A 21,195-nucleotide genomic window follows, 5' to 3' on the forward strand; every position below is an offset into this window, starting at 1 on the left:
GTAGGCAAAAATAGCATGAAATATTATTTCTAGCGAAAACATCACCATGTGCAATAAACATTTACTTGAAAATATTTCTGAATCGGAAAATGGCAAAATGCCACAATAGGAATAAATATCTCTAATCTCAGCTAGGGGCAGTCGGGTGGCCTGGTGGTTAAAGCGTTCGCTCGTCACGCTGAAGACCCGGGTTCGATTCCCGACATGGGCACATTGTGTGAAGCCCATTTCTGGTGTCCCCCGCCGTGATATTGCTGGAATATTGCTAAAAGCGGCGTAAAACCATACTCACTCACTAATCTCAGGTAGTATCAGCTAGTATCTAGTATCTAGTATCTGTAAAGATCTGGGCTGGAATATGTCTTCAGCAACCCATGCTTGCCATAAAAGGCGACTTTGCTTGTCGTAAGAGGGGACTAACGGGATCGGTTGGTCAGGCTTGTTTACTTGGTTGAAAAGGTCTTCAGCAACCCATGCATGCCGTAAAAGGCGGCTATGCTTGTCAAAAGGGGTGACTAACAGGTCCGAATCGCTGACTTGGTTGATGCATGTCATTGATCTCAATTGCATGGATCGATGCTCATGCTGTCAATCACTGGATTGTCTGGTCTAGACTCCATTATTTTACATAGCTGGAATATTGCGGAGTGCAGACACTCAACAAACAAACAAATAGTTTCTATGGCCTGAAACATGTTGCAGAAACCAAGTATGATGAGGCAAGTTCCAAACTCAAGACTCTTGAAACTTCCCACCAGTCCAGTGAAGCCACACAGGTGAGATTTGCTACGTTCCCTTGCTGGTTATAATGGTAATCTGCCTAATCATTTAAAAAATATGTTGTTGGTTTTTTTTCAATAATTTCATAATGATGGCAAACAGGGTAGTTAATACCATAATAGCAGTATGTCTTTTACTTCAAACTCCAAACTAATATTTCCAAATAAACATGATAAAAGAGAAATGTGCTTGAACAAAGTTTCCAGTTTCTAAAAACAATTCACCCGAACACATCCGAGCATCACCATGGTCATGCAGCTAACAACTGGGTCACGCACATAATCCCAAGCACAGCGACCTTGCACGACCTGATGACATGTCCATCTCTCCCACATCATCCTCATTTGCATCGTCGCATAGTGGAGACATGTTTGTCAATATTGGGAAGACATTTTAGTTTTCTTCTTGTGGTTTCACTACCGACTTAGGGTACCCCCATCTCTCCACTTCAAGGGGAATGGCCCTGCCTAGGTTGCTGACATACTTTTTCTGCCTCAGATGCACACGCTGTGATCGTCGCAGCATGTGCAGCCTTGACACACACTGTTCCAAATGTAAACACCGTTCAGAGGCGTTTCTTTTTTTGTCTACTTACACAAGTGTCATCAGCACGAAATGGACCATTGTTCAAAACCTCGAGATTCTTAGATACACCCACGGTTGTGTCTACACTGTCTCCAACACGACCAGCAAACCATCTGCCACAATTCCTGTTGCTGTTCAAACAAAATCCTCTTTGCCTGTGCTCTCCGTGGTCAAAAACGCGACAATTTGTTAGGCCTGGGACTTCTTCTACATCAGTGATGCCAGTTTCCTTGGATATTCGCATGGTCCTTTCCGCTCCTTCCAATGCTACTGTCACCACAAGTCCCGCTCTTGGTCAATTGTTCCTCCTCTCCTACAGGCATTCGCGATCCTCCCTGAATGTCGTTTCACCGCTGGTTCCACTTATGTTGCTCCACAGGGCTCGTTGTCTACTACTATTCGTGAGGATGAGGATCGATCTCACTCTTCACTCATGTCTTGCAGCCCTAGGGATGCCCATTCCACTGATCATCGCTCTCCTGTGATCCTCCCTTGATCATAAGCACCAGAATGTGTCTGGTGTAGTGGTAGAGTGTCCGCTCTGAGAGCAGGTCGGGGGTTCGATCCCCAGCCTGTCATACCAAAAGACATTAAAAGATGGTATTTGTTGTTACACTGACTGGTGCTTGGCATCGAGGGGCTAAAACAAGGACTGATTTCCACCATCCTGTCCATGATGGAGGTCCTTTCATCTTCGCTGTCTCACAAATCTCAAGAAGATGCCTTTGTTCTCCTGATCGAAGATCCTCGAGGTGATCCTTGACCTCATCCTCATCCCTCATCATGTAGGTTTAAAGAATGCTTATACCAGGTCCTCTCGGAGTCTTTTGTATCCAGTAAGTGGCTCAAGACGTATAGACCTACTCCATCTTCAAGGTCAACATTTGGAGGATCGAGAGGACCACTGGCATCCACAGTTAGTAGCAGAGACAGACAAGTGGTCGTTTCGTGCAAGGTCGCTGTGCACCAGATTATGTGCATGACCCAGTTGTTTTGTGCGTGACCATGGTGATGCAGGGATGTGTTTGGGTTAATTGTTATTAGAAGCTGGAAACTTTGTTCAAGCAAGATTCTCTTTTATCATGTTTATTGTGAAATATTAATTTGGATTTTTTAGAAGCAAAAAATGCATAGTGTGAGATATGATAAGTATATAAATATACACTTTACCAGAAAATTTGCAAGTTTTCTACATTTGAAATATTAATGTTTACTATTCACTTGAAACCAAGAAGTTTTAAAAACAAAAAATGATGGACAATGTTATGTTTGCTGCCATTGATTATGTTTTCAATGAACGTTGTCAGGTGCACCTTGAGAATGTGCGGAAGCAGCTGGAGGCGGAGAAAAGAGAGCTGAACCTGGTGCTGGAGAAACGAAGCAAGGAGATCACCAGACTCAACGGTCAGTAGGCAGCAGTCTAGCTCCACCTGCTGAAAAAATTCCCAAATTGGAATAAATGTGTTCAATAACTAGTGTTATGGCTTTTGCACAGTGGGGTAGCCTAGTGGTTAAAGCGCTCATTCATCACGCCAAAGACCCAGGTTAGATTCCCCACATGGGTACAGTGTGTGAAACCAATTTCTGGTGCCCCCTGTGGTATTGCTGGAATATTGCTAAAAGCTGAGTAATACCGTACTCACTCACTTTTGCACAGGACCTATAAACAAGAAGAGGCAGTTTTACATTTTTTTCATTAAATGAATTTCAAAATTCTCCTTAAGTTTAATTTTAAGAAAGTCCCAATGTTGAAGAAAGTAATGTTTTAGCCCATTTTGAGTGCCAAGAACACTTAGTTTGGAATCGTAGAAAAATCCCAGGTATGGTCACAGTCATCAGAGAAGAACAAATGGCTTAACCCAGCGAACTTGTTGGAGAATATTATCAATAAGTGACGTGTTGAACACATAATGTTCACAATACATGCAGCAGTTTAATATCCTACTTCTTTATCTGACCAATCAACTTAAAGTATATCAAGAAAATGTGCTGAACTTGAAAGTTACTATACTAAAACTATCAACCTTTATTGAGAGTACAGGTTGTCTGCATGTCACTCTGCAGTTGCTCCCCTTTGCTGCCAGGATAAGCAGGTTGCATGTTTGAATCTAAGATTCCCTTGATTATGATCCTTGGTATGCTTGAGATGAATGTATGGGTTTAAGCGTTCCTACCATGTTGATATAGTTTACTTTCCTTGATAGAATTTAAAGACATCAGAGCAGCCTCATTCCTTTAGATGTATGTGGTTTACCTTTGCAGGCTCTGATCCCATGGTTCATGTTGTAGTGCCTGATAGGATGTTTTGTGTGTGGGTATGAAAGGGCCTAACACATGGAATAGTTGTACATGCCCCCGACCTATATGCTTCCAAAATAGTTGCATCCGAATCAGCTCTCTGCCCCGGATATGCTACCTTCGTCACAGGACCTCATTGTAATCTGGCATGTTTCCGATGAATTGAAAGGTTTCACTGTCAAGGTTGCTGTTGTCATGTTTCAAATGAATTGAAAGTTTTCACTGACAAGGTTGCTGCTGTCATGTTTCAGATGAATTGAAAGTTTTCACTGACAAGGTTGCTGTTGTCATGTTTCAGATGAATTGAAAGTTTTCACTGACAAGAACGCTGCTTTAAGCCAGGAGAAGTGTGAGATCCAGGCCAAGCTTGGGGGGCTTCAGTCACAAGAAGTGTCCCGAGAGGTGGGTTGGTTGCACATGTGGCACTGCTCACGTTACTGTGATGATGATGATGATGATGATGATGATGAAAGCAGGTTGATTCCAAACACTTTAACACAGACTTTGAGTATGGCTATGTTATTATTTTATTCAACGTTAATAACAAACAAATTATTGATAATCTGGTTTTCTTGATGATTTGTGGCGGTGGGGTAGCCTAGTGGTTAAAGCGTTCGCTCGTCACGCGAGACCCGGGTTCGATTGCCCATATGGATACAATGTGTAAAGATCCGGTGTAGAATAGGTCTTCAGTAACCCATGCTTGCCGTAAAAGGCGACTATGCTTGTTGTAGGTGGTGACTAATGGGATTGGGTGGTCAGGCTCACTGACTTGGTTGATGCATGTCATTGTATCCCAATTGCATGGATTGATGCTCATGATGTCAATCACTGGATTGTCTGGTGCAGACTCGATTATTTACATACCGCTGTCATATAACTGGAATATTGCTGAGTGAGGCATTCAACAAACAGAAGAAAAACAACAACAAAACAATGTGTGAAGCCAATTTCTGGTGTCCCCTGCCGTGATATTGCTGGACTATTGCTAAAAGCGGGGTAAAGCCATACTCACTCTCTCTTGATTTGTTTACAGTACCGTGAGAAGCGACTTGTTCAAGAGAAGGAGCACATGCAGAAGCAGATGGACTGGCTGAATGGGGAGCTGAAGAGCAAGACGAATGACCTGATCAATGTCAAGAAGGAGAGGGTAACTACAGTGTTGCTTGTCTCCAGTGTTGTGTGAATAATCATGTCCCCATGGCCTCAGTGTGCCAGAAGCCCTTGGGAATTCTGCAGCAGATCGGGTCCCTGTACCCCCTGCCTGGATGGTCACAAGATGTGTGGACCCGTGAATACCTGGGTTAGAATAGGTCCCCAGCAACTCATGCGTGGTGTAAGAGTCAACTATGCTTGACGCAAGAGGCGACTATCAGGATCGGGTGGTCGCACTTGCTGACTTCTTTGATGCATGTCATTGTATTGATGCTCAAGATGTCAATCACTGGATTGTCTGTCGTCATATAGCTGGAATATTGCTGAGTGCGACATTAAACAACAAATAAACAAAACAAACTTGACAAACTATGAGCTGGGTAGATGTGTGTGGTCAGGATCAAGTAGCAGAAGGTGCTTAGCCAAAATGGATTAAGTAAACTCCCAAGTTTTATTTTGTATCAGTATTTTACCTGAGAGTTTTGATGAACTCATCATGTATTTGCATGGAAGCCCTGTCTGCTGGCAGGTGTGTGTTGGAGGGTAGTTGGGGGGTTGTTTCAAGGAATCTGTGGTTCATGTTGTGTGTTTCCCCTACAGGCCAGCAAGCTCCTGGACGTGCAGTCGAAGCTGGACGAGAAAGTGGAGGAGGTGAGGACATAACTAACAGTTTGTTGAAAAAAAGATCAAATCTCTTATTTATTTAAAAGTCAGAGCACAATAATCCTGAGTACGACATTATACTTCATTTCACCTTTTATTGAAAATTCAATTCCAGAAAAGATGTATTCCATTCTCCAGTATTGTTCGGTTGTGTAAATACTTAAGAACTGTACATTCGTGACTTTTCTCCTGTTTCAGCTGAATCACTTGCAGCTATCCCTTGATTCTCTGAAGAAGTCCAAGGAGGAACAGGCACTGAGAATTGATTTCCTCATTCAGAAAGTCAAGGATGTAAGTTGTTTATGTTTATTATTTCCCATGAGTTCCCAAGATAGCTGTTTATATTTTTATAATACTGATACTCACTCAAGCTCCACATGCACTCCCACATACACCTCCACATGCACCCCCACATACACCCCGGAAAACACCTCCACATGCACCCCCACATACACCCCCACATACACCTCCACATGCACCCCCACATGCACCCCCACATGCACCTCCACATACACCTCCACATGCACCCCCACATGCACCCCCCACATACACCCCAATCTACCCCTACTCCCCAAACTACCCTCACACCTACTACTACCCCCATCCCACCATCGGCCTATCATTCTGTCACCACTCGCTCACCAACTCCTCCCATATTACAGACCCGTGACGCTCAGACCCAATCAGACGAACAGTTCCGCCAGGAGATAGCTGCTCAGGGGAAACTGGTGCAGTTGTACAAGGTAAGAGTCTCTTTATCCATCTATTACAAGGGTTAGGTTGTTATACATGTTTATCCCTGGTGTGACAAATGACTAAATTCTGGATGTTAACTATTGACGGCCTTGATGTGTCACAGATACAGGTGAACCCCACCACTCACTCTCTCTCTCATTGTTTTGTATCTCTAGACGTCGTCCGAGGAGGGTGATGCGAAAGTGACGGAGTTGACGCGGGCGGTGGAGGAGCTGCAGAAGCTCCTGAAGGAAGCCTCCGATGGTAGGTCAGGGCTCTAAATTAACTGTATTTTGCGTGCCATCTCACGCCTAAAATGAAAATGGCACGGCTAAATCGTGATCTTCGTGCCTCGATGGCACACTTGGAAAATAGGAATTAATAACCTACCTTTGCCATGTAAGGCATATTTTTAATGATAAATATCAATCTCGTCAGCAGTAAATGAACTCTTTCTACACCGTAGGCCGGTTTTCCGGCCAAGAAGCATCGAGTCCCCAGACACCGTAGGCCGGTTAACTGGCCAAGCCGTAGTCACGTCAAAATAGTATATATTTTTATGGACCTACCTGTAATATCATTCATTTATTAAATCTATCACATTTCACAATGTATGAAATACCTATTCCATTTCAATTAATCATTTTTTATCGATAAATTAAAAAATTATTCACTTTTTCCCGCGATGTTATTGAAAATAAAATTCTCGGACACACATTTCGACAACGGGTCCACATCGAACATGTCAAAGAGCAAAATAAAGACGTTTTATACAAATCTTTAAATACATTATACAAAGTAATAAATAAAATCAACAAAAATATATCTAAAAGTAATCAAACTTACATCTAAGTTATTATTTCCATCTTTTCGTGCGATCGCGTGTAATGTAAGTCAAATGACATCTCGGCTTTCATTGCCTTGAATTCTCTGCTCGGACACGATGTTTAATGTAAAAATATATGCATGAAAAATCTTTGTCACAGCTGGTAACCTAGCACGATACATTCACGAAGTTCCATATTTATAATATATATCGTGATTTCCTGCTTAAAACATTCAGAATAACACGATTTAACAAAAATCCTTCGCCAACTTCTGAAATTTATCAAACACGAGCTTGGTATCACAGCTGTAATTTGATTGGCTGCCTCATGTCACGTGCTCAAAATTGACCAATCACGAAACTTGTAGCAGATTTCGGCATTATTAGCCATTATTAGATTGTTGTTGCTGAAGTGACTCTTGCAGTGTGTCTTGATTCATGTAAACATGCTCTGCAGAGGCAGCCATGACTGTTGAAGAATGTTTGGAATCGGTGTGTAAATGACTTGTATGCTTCTTTCAGCCCATTCCAAGCTGGAGGGAGAGCAGAATCAGATTGAAGATGGCTTCAGGGATCAGTTGAAAGCTAAAGGTGACATCGGGTTCTGAAACATGTTCAAGCGTGTCAGGGCAAAGGGTGCTCATGATGACTAAATGTGTGAAGTGTGTTCAGCCATTGTTTACAGCCAAGTGATAATTCAGTCTGCTTCTTTCAAATTTGGATCACAGAAACTTCAATTCTTAAGTAATATTGGGTGCCCACTGTAGCTATTGAGATTGCTGTGTTACCTGTACATAGGTTCAATATGGCAGACAATGTTGTAAAACCCTAATGTCCAATATCCCCTCCTGGAAAAACGTTTCTCAAAGTCCTTTGATTGCAATGTACGAGTATTTCTATATTGATATATTTGATCATTTCATCAAGAATTAATAGGCAGAAGGATTGTTGCATAAAACCTAACAGGGGACGCATAAAGCCACATATACCCCAAGGGATATTTCTATAGCAAATTTATCTTGTACATGTTCAATCTGTCTTTGAAAAGGAAGATCATCTAATTAAAGACTGATAGAAAACAGCTGTTTGATTGAGCTGAGGTTATCATGTGCTGTTTCGCAAGACTTTCATTGACTTGTAAACAACGTGCAGCTTTTTGCATCATCGGCGGTGCATGAGATTTATTCTCCCCCTTAGAAATTTATTTCCCTCCCGAGCAGATACGCAGTATTTTATCAAGAATACATGAACCAATCAGATCTCAACCTTCTGACATGGAGTTAAGATAACAAGTTATTCTGGTTGCAGATGTGAAGACAGGGAAACTGGAGCAAGAGCTGAAGAACGCCAATGAGCTGCTTGTCGCCGTGAAAGCCAAAGGTAGGTAACTCTGCATCTGTATAGCTGTCGCTTCAAACTTTCTTTGGTAATCGATGAGGGCTACCATCTTGTTCTGGTTTCTGGGAAAGTGCTACTTGGATGTCATTAGGAATAAATAGAAGTAGATATTCTGTTTAGAATTCACAGTTATGCCATTTCTACACATTGTACAATTTCTACACACTCTACCATTTCAACACTCTACCATTTCTACACGTTGTACCATTTCTACACACTCTACCATTTCTATACATTGTACCATTTCTACACACTCTACCATTTCTACGGATTGTACTATTTCTACACACTCTACCATTTCTACACATTGTACTATTTCTACACACTCTACCATTTCTACACATTGTACCATTTCTACACACTCTACCATTTCTACACACTCTACCATTTCTACACATTGTACCATTTCTACACACTCTACCATTTTTACACTCTACCATTTCTACACACTACCATTTCTACACTCTACCATTTCTACACATTGTACCATTTCTACACATTGTACCATTTCTACAACTCTACCATTTCTACGGATTGTACTATTTCTACACACTCTACCATTTCTACACACTCTACCATTTCTACACATTGTACCATTTCTACACACTCTACCATTTCTACACATTGTACCATTTCTACACACTCTACCATTTCTACACATTGTACAATCTCTACAAACTCTATCATTTCTACACACTCTACCATTTCTACACATTGTACCATTTCTACACACTCTACCATTTCTACACATTGTACCATTTCTACACACTCTACCATTTCTACACACTCTACCATTTCTACACATTGTACCATTTCTACACACTCGACCATTTCTACACATTGTACCATTTCTACACACTCTACCATTTCTACACACTCTACCATTTCTACACATTGTACCATTTCTACACACTCTACCATTTCTACATACTCTACCATTTCTACACTCTCTATCATTTCTACACTATCTTTTTACACACTCTACCATTTCTACACATTGTACCATTTCTACACACTCTATCATTTCTACACTCTCTATCATTTCTACACTCTCTATCATTTCTACACTCTCTATCATTTCTACACTCTCTATCATTTCTACACTCTCTACCATTTCTACACACTCTATCATTTCTACACTCTCTATCATTTTTACACTCTCTATCATTTCTACACACTCTATCATTTCTACACTCTCTATCATTTCTACACTCTCTATCATTTCTACACTCTATCATTTCTACACTCTCTACCATTTCTACACACTCTATCATTTCTACACTCTCTATCATTTCTACACTCTCTATCATTTCTACACTCTCTATCATTTCTACACTCTCTACCATTTCTACACACTCTATCATTTCTACACTCTCTATCATTTCTACACTCTCTATCATTTCTACACACTCTATCATTTCTACACTCTCTATCATTTCTACACTCTCTATCATTTCTACACTCTCTATCATTTCTACACTCTCTATCATTTCTACACTCTCTACCATTTCTACACACTCTATCATTTCTACACTCTCTATCATTTCTACACTCTCTACCATTTCTACACACTCTGCCATGTCTACACTCTACTATCACTACACACTCTACCATTTCCTTGTATACATATCCTTATGCCTGTGGTTTACAGGTGTACTGATATGTATATATATATATATGTGTAGGACATACCTGAGTTTGTATGTAAAATATCGTCTACCCCATGCAGGTGCTGCCAAACTCAGCGATGAAGCGATAGAAGCCTTGTCACCATCCGCAGCTGCAACATCCAAAATACTCAAGTCGGGCATGACCCTCACACAGGTGGGTGCCGCTGTCAGGATAGTTACACACCTTCACGCTGTCCCTCGGGCAGCACCTGAGTTATGTATACAGAACAGTTGTACTGTGCCACCTCAGTATGTATAGAGGACAGTTAGGCCTGGACTGGCCTCGAGTATGGTAGAGATATACTGTCCGGCTACTCCAGACTACTTCAGTTATCCATACAACACAGTCAGGCCTGGACTGGCCTCAAGTATGGTAGAGATATACTGTCCGGCTAGTCCAGACTACTTCAGTTATCCATACAACACAGTCAGGCCTGGACTGGCCTCAAGTATGGTATAGATATACTGTCTGGCTAGTCCAAACTACTTCAGTTATCCATACAATACTGTCAGGCTTGGCCTGGCCTCAAGTTTTGTCTTAGATATGTAGTCAGGCTAGTGCAAGTAATTTCAGTTATCCATACAGTATTGATAGATATACAGTTAGTCTTGGCCTGACCTCAGGTGTGGTATAATTATGGTGTTGGGATGATGCAACTTCAGTTATCCATACAATACAGTTGTGCTTGTACTGACATGTTAGTTTCAGTTATCCATACTATGATATATAACAGTACCAGGTTTGTTGCGAAATGGGGACTGCCAGACTGACATTTCCATTCCATGTTGTAATCATCTGCAACTGGTAGTGTACACTAATGAAGCTTTCAAATTCCACCATTGAGCTGACAGGATATCGTTGACTTTGAATTTGTACATATCTTGTTCCTGCCCAACATGGAGGTGGGCGTTGGGACATCTCAGTACGCCATCTCGTAACTAGTTTGAACTAGCAAACTTTGCTCACAATAGTCCAAGAGTGACATCTGTTGACAATGATGTTGACTACTTTATGAAGCTGAAATAACAGTTGTGTGTGTGCACCCGAAGCAGTAATATTGTCAGTGGTGAGAAAGAACTCTGTACCCATGCCTAAGTGGCCATTATGACGTTCATCATGTGATGGAGATAGCAGAAGCTCTAGTAGATGGGTATCCCTCTATTGATGTTATAGGCCAGATGAGGAAATATATAGGTTTTTATTGTTATCAGTAATTCTGGGCAAAGGTTTATTTTGTTTCTCTTACTGTTTCTTTCTTTCCCTGGCAGATTTACAATGAGTATGTGGTCTCTTCTGAGAATCTGGAACTGGAGCGAGAAGAAAACAAACGTCTCAACCAGTACCTTGACCAGATCCTACAGGTGGGCTCAGTACACACTAATGTCTGGAATCCAAGATACATAATCTGATTAACATCTAATCATTTAACAAATTAATTTCTAGTTACTATGATTAAATATTTAAGTACACTGGGTGCGGTGGGGTAGCCTAGTGGCTAAAGCCTCGGCCTGTTATGCTGAAGGCCCGGGTTCGAATACCCACATGGGTGCAATGTGTGAAGCCCATTTCTGGTGTCCCCTGCCTTGATATTGCTGGAATATTGCTAAAAGCTGCGTAAAACAATACCCACTCACTCAAAAGTATACTTCCATTTTACAGGAAATCGAAGAGCGTGCACCGCGTATGAAGAAACAGCGTGAGGACTACGAGATGTCACTGCAAACTATTAGTCAGCTGACGTCACAGCTCGACACAGCCATGCTGGTAGGTGGCAGTGACTGGTGACTGGTCTTTGTCCACATTGATTATAGTGCTCAAGAAATAGTAACTACATTATTATTTCCAATTTTTTCATGACATCTCTGTTCAGTATGATTGCTATTCGCTGTTTTGCAGGAATCTGAAAAGTTGCAGCGTGAGGGTGACGAGTACCGGCGGAAGTTGGGCCACTTCCAGAGAGAGGCTCAGAAATATCAACAACAGACAGTGGATCTTGGGCACCAGGTGAGGACAGGGCGAGGACTGCTTGGTAAACCTCAGCAGTCACCAGGGGCGGTGGGGTAGCCAAGTGGTTAATGTGTTCATTGTCACGCCGAAGACCCGGGTTTGATTCCCCACATGGGTACAATGTGCGAAGCTCATTTCTGGTGTCCCCGCTGTGATATCAATCGCTGATATTTTGTGTCCGATATTTTAGAGGCCTCCGTGATATTGCTGGAATATTGGTGAGTGGCATTGACCAACCATGGAGTGGATGTGTTGTAGGTGCGGTACTTGGTGAAGGAGGTTGAGGAGCTGAAGGGAGGTAGAGTGGTTCGGGACGAAGATGTGTCATCAGCGGAGGTGTCAAGTTCATCCTCTCTCATCTCAGGCAAACTTGTCACATTTAGGTGAGTACCTTTTCTCTTTTACAGATTTGGACAGTAAGGTTAAACCGGACAGTGTTAACAAGTCATTAGTTTGGTCAACAGGTAGGGCAGGAGTTCATGGGGTAGCCCATGTGCTCCTGAAGCTCCAGGTTTTGTTCCCTAAGTTGATTGTGTCTCAAAAATTAATACTCACTCTTTCATTTGAGTTGAAAAATAAGTCATTGTAACTTCCAAATTGTTTGTCTCAGGAGCATTGAAGAAATGCAGAATCAGAACCAGAGACTCCTGGGGGTGGTGCGAGAACTCAGTGACAAGCGGGAGGAGGAGGAGAAGCTGGCTACAGATACGAAGTAAGTGGACGTCCCAGGGACAGGTGCTTATCTGTGGGTGGAAGATGTGGAGTAGGTACAGGTGCTTGTCAGGGGGTGGAAGATGTGGAGTAGGTACAGGTGCTTGTCAGGGGGTGGAAGATGTGGAGTAGGTACAGGTGCTTGTCTGGGGGTGGAAGATGTGGAGTAGGTACAGGTGCTTGTCAGGGGGTGGATGATGTGGAGTAGGTACAGGTGCTTGTTTTAGGGTGGAAGATGTGGAGTAGGTACAGTAGCTTGTCTGTGGGTAGAAGATGTGGAGTAGGTACAGTAGCTTGTCTGTGGGTAGAAGATGTGGAGTAGGTGCAGGTACTTGTCAGGGGGTGGAAGATGTGGAGTAGGTACAGGTGCTTGTCTGTGGGTGGAAGATGTGGAGAAGGTGCAGGTGCTTGTCAGGGGGTGGAAGATGTGGAGTAGGTACAGGTGCTTGTCTGTGGGTGGAAGATGTGGAGAAGGTGCAGGTGCTTGTCTGTGGGTAGAAGATGTGGAGTAGGTACAGGTGCTTGTCTGGGGGTGGATGATCTGGAGTAGGTACAGGTGCTTGTCTGTGGGTAAAAGATGTGGAGTAGGTACAGGTGCTTGTCAGGGGATGATGTGGAGATGGTGCAGGTGCTTGTCTGGGAGTGATGGATGATGTGGAGTAGGTACAGGTGCTTGTCTGCTCACAATCCTCCGATGAATTTTTCTCCCTTTGAAACAGCATATGACTGGAGATATTGATCTTATTTGTTCCCCTGATCTTGTTTTCAGGACCCAGGAGCTTCGTGAGCAGCTCGAGATGACTCAGGCCGAGTTGGAGGAGTTGAGAGCTGGCAAGACACGTCAGGCCGAGATGGTGAGTGCACCAGCTACAGGGTGTGCAGGGTCTTCCTCTAACACCTGAGTAGCAATGGTGGGGAGGCAGTGCACCAACTACAGGGTGTGCAGGGTCCTCCTCTAACACTGGAGTAGCAATGGTGGGGAGGCAGTGCACCAACTACAGTAGCACCGCAGTGCACCGGCTACAGGGTGTGCAGGGTCCTCCTCTAACACTGGAGTAGCAATGGTGGGGAGGCAGTGCACCAACTACAGTAGCACCGCAGTGCACCGGCTACAGGGTGTGCAGGGTCTTCCTCTAACACCTGAGTAGCAATGGTGGGGAGGCAGTGCACCAACTACAGTAGCACCGCAGTGCACCGGCTACAGGGTGTGCAGGGTCTTCCTCTAACACCTGAGTAGCAATGGTGGGGAGGCAGTGCACCAACTACAGTAGCACCGCAGTGCACCGGCTACAGGGTGTGCAGGGTCTTCCTCTAACACCTGAGTAGCAATGGTGGGGAGGCAGTGCACCAACTACAGTAGCACCGCAGTGCACCAGCTGCAGGGTGTGCAGGGTCTTCCTCTAACACCTGAGTAGCAATGGTGGGGAGGCAGTGCACCAACTACAGTAGCACCGCAGTGCACCGGCTACAGGGTGTGCAGGGTCCTCCTCTAACACTGGAGTAGCAATGGTGGGGAGGCAGTGCACCAACTACAGTAGCACCGCAGTGCACCGGCTACAGGGTGTGCAGGGTCCTCCTCTAACACTGGAGTAGCAATGGTGGGGAGGCAGTGCACCAACTACAGTAGCACCGCAGTGCACCGGCTACAGGGTGTGCAGGGTCTTCCTCTAACACCTGAGTAGCAATGGTGGGGAGGCAGTGCACCAACTACAGTAGCACCGCAGTGCACCAACTACAGTAGCACCGCAGTGCACCGGCTACAGGGTGTGCAGGGTCTTCCTCTAACACCTGAGTAGCAATGGTGGGGAGGCAGTGCACCAACTACAGTAGCACCGCAGTGCACCAGCTACAGGATGTGCAGGGTCCTCCTCTAACACTGGAGTAGCAATGGTGGGGAGGCAGTGCACCAACTACAGTAGCACCGCAGTGCACCAGCTACAGGATGTGCAGGGTCCTCCTCTAACACTGGAGTAGCAACGTTGGGGAGGCAGTGCTCCAACTACAGTAGCAACTCAGTCATGGTTCCCTAACTGTAGATTGTTGCATGTATGACAGTGTCTGAACACAGCAGAGAAAACCGAGAGCCTTAAGGGCCAGCACAAAACTGTAGGCCCATTGGAAAAACTGTAGGCCCAAACATTTTGGCTAAACAGGGAGACATACTCTTGCAATGTAAATTACAAAATACGACCAATCAACCAGAGGTTTTTACTGCTATCACCCCGAGTTCCCAGAGACTCTTTGGTGACAGACGAAGCTTACCTTTATCAGGACATTATCAGCTTGTTAAACATCTCTGCGACTATATGTCACACACCATTTGAAAGGTCTAATCCTTCTGTTTACAAATGGGGGCACGGGTGGCCCAGTCGTCGAAAGCGCCGCGATTCTCTGTGCAGAGTTGCGTCCCTTGGGCACGCCAGAAACCTATGATTGTGGGTTCGAATCCCGGTTCGCCCCGATTATGTTTCTTGGTTTGTCAGCACCATACCCGTGCTCATGGGTTTCACCAAAGTGGTAAACGTCTAAGACCTGCATCCTCCCACATTAAGCTGACACGCCGCGATATAACTGGAATACTGTTAAAAGCGGCGTTAAACTCAACTGACTGACTCACTCACTCACTCACTCACTCACTCACTCACTCACTCAGCCTCGGGCCTACGGGCCGGTGTCAATTTCTAACAGTGATGTACGATCAACCACTCATTGCCCAGCCCTTGGCTGTATCGTCCCAGGGCATTTGTGATGCTGGTGGTGTGGTGCTGACAGTACATCACCTGAGTTCTGGTCACTGTTACAGGTGGAGTCTGTTGTGCGCCAGAGAGACATGTACAGGGTCCTGCTTCAACAAGGAGGGTCCATGCAGGTGAGTTACACACCCACGGACATCTGCTATCTCATTAAAATCAGACCTCAGTTCTCGCTACCGCTAAACAAAGATCTGAGGACATCCCATTACGGGTCACGTCAGACCAACCTTGCACGAACTTTTACCGACCAATGGAATGACCAATCAGAAGGCAGCTTTCTCGTGCTTTATGGCACTAATTTCAAATTGGTGACTACGCTTCGAAACATATTTTGACAAATTCTCGATAACAAATTTGAAACCTTAACAAAAGAACGTTCTGGAATGGCTAATAGATGGTCTAGATTGTATGGATACAGTTGTTAAACCCGTAACTATTGATCGGAGTTAAAGTTTTCGTGCCTGCATGATCGGAAATCACATTCCGTCTGTCACTTTCATAATCTGGTAAGCGATGCTCTGATTGGTCGGATGAAAGGTCGTTCTGACGTGACCCCTAATGGGATGTCCTCAGATCTTTGTTTAGCGGTAGCGAGAACTGAGTTCTCATTTTAATGAGATTGCTAACATCTGATGCAAGCTGCAACATAGAGATGAGAATCACTATAGCTGGAAGTTTGGTAGGAGAGAACATGCTGCTTCCATTTTTTACCTGCCTAATATATTACTGTTCATGCCTAAATGTATTTCAAATCTTGACCTGTTTATGAACACATGAAACTTTTATTGATAACAATATATTGTTTGAGACAACTGTCTTGCCTTTCCAAGATGCCTATCCCTCCCATGATGGCTTCCACACCCCTCCCTGGTGGGGGCAGGGACATGCACACCCCCGGTCGACACCCACCCCCAGGGATGAGAGGCCCTGCGTCAGGACACACACCCCATGTGGGACCAGGCTCTCTGCAGCAGATGGAGAAGTCGGTGTCGGAGTCCAGGACAGCCATGAAGGAAATGCAGTCGGAGTTCACCACTTATAAGAAGGAAAGATCACAAAATGAAAGGTATTTCTAGATGTTTTGTGTTCATATGCACCATTGGAAAAATTGAATGTGGCTGTGGCGTAGTCAAGTTAAGTGGTCACTTGTCACACTGAAAGCCCAGCTTCAATTCTCCAGATAAGTACAGTGTGAAGCCCCTTACTGGGGCCTCATGTTAACATATTGCTGTGATAAAACTACTCTCTCTCACTCATCTCCTGAAGTTGCATGACAACAACACAGCTTCAGTATCTAACTACCCTCTCCTGGATGCTTAATCCATTTCGTTGACAAACTTCTGTGGAAAAAGGATTCATTATGTGAACAGTAAAGCTACCTGCCTGGTCTTGGGTTGTGCTCAACTGGTTTTTTAAACCTTCTGTACTGCAGTTTTAAACAAAGTGGAAGAAATATGAATTTTTGATAGGCGTTAATTAGAAGTTGAAGGATGACAGAGTAGACACAATTTATAAATAACAGCTTCTTTATTTACTGTAAATAGTGAAGTTGATATCCATAAATTGTTTCTACTTTGTAGGAAGAAATAACCTGACAATTTCTATAGGATGTATACAGATAGGGGAGCACAAGGTGTTGTAACCTCGTTTCTTGACATCAGGTTTAAGGGCTATGAATAGTGTTGTGGTGTTGCTGAGAGAAGTATGAACAAGCCTAATTACATTAACACTGTGCTGTGCCATGGTAAATCCAAGTGGGATTTTGTGAGTAGCTTGTGTAAATACAGCACTTCGTTATAACCGTCACTTTGTCGTCTCTATGTACAAGGGTTGTAGTCACTGGTTGAACTGTGATGGGTTGTTTCAGGATGATCAGCGAGCAGCTGGACAAGGCCAGACAGGAACTCTCCGAGATGAAGGTGCAAAATGCCAAGCTGGCTTCACAGGTGAGATGTCAAGTGATCATTAAAGTACTCATGGAAATGAAAAAAAGGTGTTTTGCTGAATTTAATAATCGACACAAAGCATTACGTAGATGTGAATACGAAATAACAAAACAACTGGAAAAGTACTAGTCTGGATTTGCTAGTTTTATCTCAGTGCTCAATACAAAATGTACTTTACAGGAGGAAATTTGTAGGCACTTTCAACATTCAAAAATAAAACAAAGTCCAAATTGACATGGCAGAAACAGGCTATAGGCATTATGCAAATTAGCCTTGGAAAAAAAGTTATCAAAGCAACAATAAAAATAACAGCTATGTTTATGTACATAATAATAATGACATGTAAGTTGTTTGAGAAGGGAATATGTTACTCTTACGTTCTGATATTTTGACGATGAATCACTATCCCACAATGTCACTCACAAATCACTAACCACTGACAAAATCACATGCACGTGGGTTTCAAGCACCTGTTTTCACCTGTCGTCAAGGTGTCATAGGTCATGGACATTCACCTTGATCTACTAACACCTGGTTATGGTCAGTTTCACAATAGTCTGTTTTGTTCATATTTTTACACACTTTTACGTGTAAAAAGACATACAAACCTTTGATACGCTGTATTTGTGCCAAGGCCCAATTAGTACTAATAGAGTTGTTTGAATATTTATATATTTTGTATATTTACTGCATTTATTTAAAATCTGAGATCAAAAAAAAAAATTTTTCATTTCCATGAGTACTTTAGTACTTCTGATTGCCAGTCTTCTGGCAGAACATGCCTGTACAATACCTTAGCTTCAACCTAGTGGGGCTCAGGTGGTTGCAGTGTGTGACCTGTGTACTCTGACCCTGTGGTAACATGGATGATAAAGCTGTCCCCAACTTGCTGTGATATGAAACAACATTCACTGACCTTCCTTCAAATACATATTAGCCATACTTTAACTAAAACAACAGGTACTGGCAGTGCAACCACTGTAGGAATAACTGACACATTGTAACGTAGTTATTTATGACTGGGGCTGACTAAAAAGATCGATAATCAGAATTATTATCTATGGGAAGTAATTCCTGCATAAATGTGACACCACTCACCAGTGGTGTGAAATATGTTGATTTCTTTCAAGACTTTCTCAGTTTCCTGCACATTTGCTTATGGAATCTTCTCCAATATTTATCGATGATTGATATTTAGATGTATATTGATAGCCAGTGCTAAATGTGACCATACTTACAAGATGTCACTATGAAAAAATGAACTGGGTTTGGTGGGAGCTGTCCGGGCCACTCAATACGCGTGACAGAAGCTAATTCATTTGGCTGAGCAGCAGCAAGCATTTTGCACTTTTTATTTATTACTATCTCTATTAATACAGGTCTGTCACAAGGAATGAATTTAGGAAGTAAATGCTCTGAGTGACTCCAGAGAATAATAACGTTTAATTTTGAGACATGTCTGTCTTCAAGTCTATAACACGCTGTGATTGATTGTCTATCTCCCAGCTTGACTTCTCTGCTGAGAGATACAAGGTCCTTCAAGGCAACATCGACGGCTACAGGAAGGAGATCGGAGCGTTGCGGGACAAGAATCAACAGTACTCAACATCTGTTGTGAAACACGAACAGACAATCAACATGCTGAGAGAGGTACGTGTCATCAAGCAGTAGTGCTCAAATACACCCCCAACATGGCACTCTATTTGGGGGTTCTTCTGTCATCGTATGGCTTTTCTTTGTATCCTTAGAGGGGTCAATGCTGTTATTATTTTTATTATTTGATTAAGTAGGTCATTGTTTGATTATTCAATTCGAGAAGAATATTTGTTTTCTTCATAATCTTGTTTTTTTCACAGACATTTCTTTACAGAAGCAATTGTTCCACTTGAACTGCATTTAACTAAGACAAATAATCCATATTTAGATGAGAGACAGCGTTTTCTTGTAAATACAATTTATTTAAAGGTAGACAAGTGAAATGTTGTACAAATCTCCCCTAGTCTAAGGTCCCCGGAAACTTGATGCTTATCATGGGAGTTGACTCATGGACAACCGTGGGTACAATGTGGGAGGCGCATTCTTAGTGTCCTCGGATGGGATGAAGATGGAGTATTGCTAAAAGTGGCACTCGCTCACTCACTCACTCTTTTCTTGTTATCCCCCATGTATGTAATACGGGGTGATATAGTTATCAACGTGTCTGTCCGTCCGTAATTATTTTTGTCTCTAAAACTGAAAGGTGTTCTTTCATGAAACTATGCACACACAAAAAACGATTGTTAACTGGTGTCTTTTGCTATTTACAAATTTTTAGGCTTTTTATTTTTGCCGATTCCATGGCAACACGTAAGACTTTGACTTTGTTCATATTTGTGTGTAGCTGACCTAGAAATGCAAAGTTCCAAATCTAAATCCATGGTATTGTTTTGATAGCTCAATGACTACTCAGACAGATTAGACAGAAATTCTTTCATCAAGTTGGACTTACTGTAACAGTAAGATGATTTGTTCTTTTGAAATTGTGTGTGTGTGGTGAGGGGGGATTTTCATCTTCTTGTTTTCAAACTTGTCATTTTCAGTTCTGACAATCAGATTGTATGGTCTAGTAGACACAAATCTATCCAAGATTAAATGTGTTTATGTTCCTTTGTCGACGACAGGACTTGATGTCTGCCCAAGAGAACGTGACAAGACTAGAAGTCCAGAATGATAACCAACGTGCTGAGTTAAACCTGGTGAAGAACTCGGAGCAGGGATTGATGCAGGAGCTAGAGAGTGTCCGGCGGGAGCACATGTCTCAGAACATGCTCCTCGGCAGTCTGCAGGCCATACAGGTATGTCATACACAATAGAGCCAGGCCATACAGGTGTCGTACACAGTTGAGCCAGGCCATACATGTGTCATACACAGTAGAGCCAGGCCATACAGGTACGTCATGCACCCTAGAGCCAGGCCATACAGGTGTCATACACAGTAGAGCCAGGCCATACAGGTACGTCATACACCCTAGAGCCAGGCCATACAGGTGTCGTACACAGTTGAGCCAGGCCATACAGGCACGTCATACACCCTAAAGCCAGGCCATACAGGTGTCGTACACAATAGAGCCAGGCCATACATGTGTCATACACAGTAGAGCCAGGCCATACAGGTGTCATACACAGTAGAGCCAGGCCATACAGGTACGTCATACACCCTAGAGCCAGGCCATACAGGTGTCGTACACAGTTGAGCCAGGCCATACAGGCACGTCATACACCCTAAAGCCAGGCCATACAGGTGTCGTACACAATAGAGCCAGGCCATACATGTGTCATACACAGTAGAGCCAGACCATACAGGTACGTCATACACCCTAAAGCCAGGCCATACAGGTGTCGTACACAGTTGAGCCAGGCCATACATGTGTCATACACAGTAGAGCCAGGCCATACAGGTACGTCATGCACCCTAGAGCCAGGCCATACAGGTGTCATACACAGTAGAGCCAGACCATACAGGTACATCATACAACCTAGAACCAGACCAAACAGAAACATTGTTCATACTAGAACTGGTAACTATGCCATACAAAAACCTATACGTACAGAAACATTTGCTCACATTGACCACAGGATCACGTGTAGGAGAAAGACTTCAGTAAAGCTGTGTAAATCTTTGTTCAGG

At 43.3% G+C, this 21,195-nt stretch overlaps 1 protein-coding gene across 6 annotated transcripts in view; it reads left to right on the forward strand.

The window, feature by feature from the left end:
• The window catches only part of LOC139478238 (nucleoprotein TPR-like), a 74,042-nt gene that overhangs the window by 4,225 nt on the left and 48,622 nt on the right, over window positions 1–21,195 (forward strand). For all 6 annotated transcript variants that reach the window (XM_071260643.1, XM_071260646.1, XM_071260648.1 and 3 more), the window contains exons 3-24: window positions 703–776; window positions 2,673–2,769; window positions 3,962–4,065; window positions 4,700–4,813; window positions 5,419–5,469; window positions 5,680–5,772; window positions 6,144–6,224; window positions 6,393–6,480; window positions 7,565–7,633; window positions 8,351–8,422; window positions 10,170–10,264; window positions 11,380–11,472; window positions 11,771–11,875; window positions 12,008–12,115; window positions 12,377–12,501; window positions 12,729–12,830; window positions 13,599–13,683; window positions 15,633–15,698; window positions 16,413–16,648; window positions 17,450–17,528; window positions 19,035–19,178; window positions 20,189–20,362. In XM_071260643.1, the coding sequence (XP_071116744.1) occupies window positions 703–776; window positions 2,673–2,769; window positions 3,962–4,065; window positions 4,700–4,813; window positions 5,419–5,469; window positions 5,680–5,772; window positions 6,144–6,224; window positions 6,393–6,480; window positions 7,565–7,633; window positions 8,351–8,422; window positions 10,170–10,264; window positions 11,380–11,472; window positions 11,771–11,875; window positions 12,008–12,115; window positions 12,377–12,501; window positions 12,729–12,830; window positions 13,599–13,683; window positions 15,633–15,698; window positions 16,413–16,648; window positions 17,450–17,528; window positions 19,035–19,178; window positions 20,189–20,362 (2,255 nt within the window). The remainder of the gene's footprint in view (window positions 1–702; window positions 777–2,672; window positions 2,770–3,961; window positions 4,066–4,699; window positions 4,814–5,418; window positions 5,470–5,679; window positions 5,773–6,143; window positions 6,225–6,392; window positions 6,481–7,564; window positions 7,634–8,350; window positions 8,423–10,169; window positions 10,265–11,379; window positions 11,473–11,770; window positions 11,876–12,007; window positions 12,116–12,376; window positions 12,502–12,728; window positions 12,831–13,598; window positions 13,684–15,632; window positions 15,699–16,412; window positions 16,649–17,449; window positions 17,529–19,034; window positions 19,179–20,188; window positions 20,363–21,195) is intronic.

The sequence above is a fragment of the Haliotis cracherodii genome, unplaced genomic scaffold (genome assembly GCF_022045235.1).
Source record: "Haliotis cracherodii isolate W230 unplaced genomic scaffold, xgHalCrac1.p SCAF_4, whole genome shotgun sequence".
Classification (NCBI taxonomy): domain Eukaryota; kingdom Metazoa; phylum Mollusca; class Gastropoda; order Lepetellida; family Haliotidae; genus Haliotis; species Haliotis cracherodii.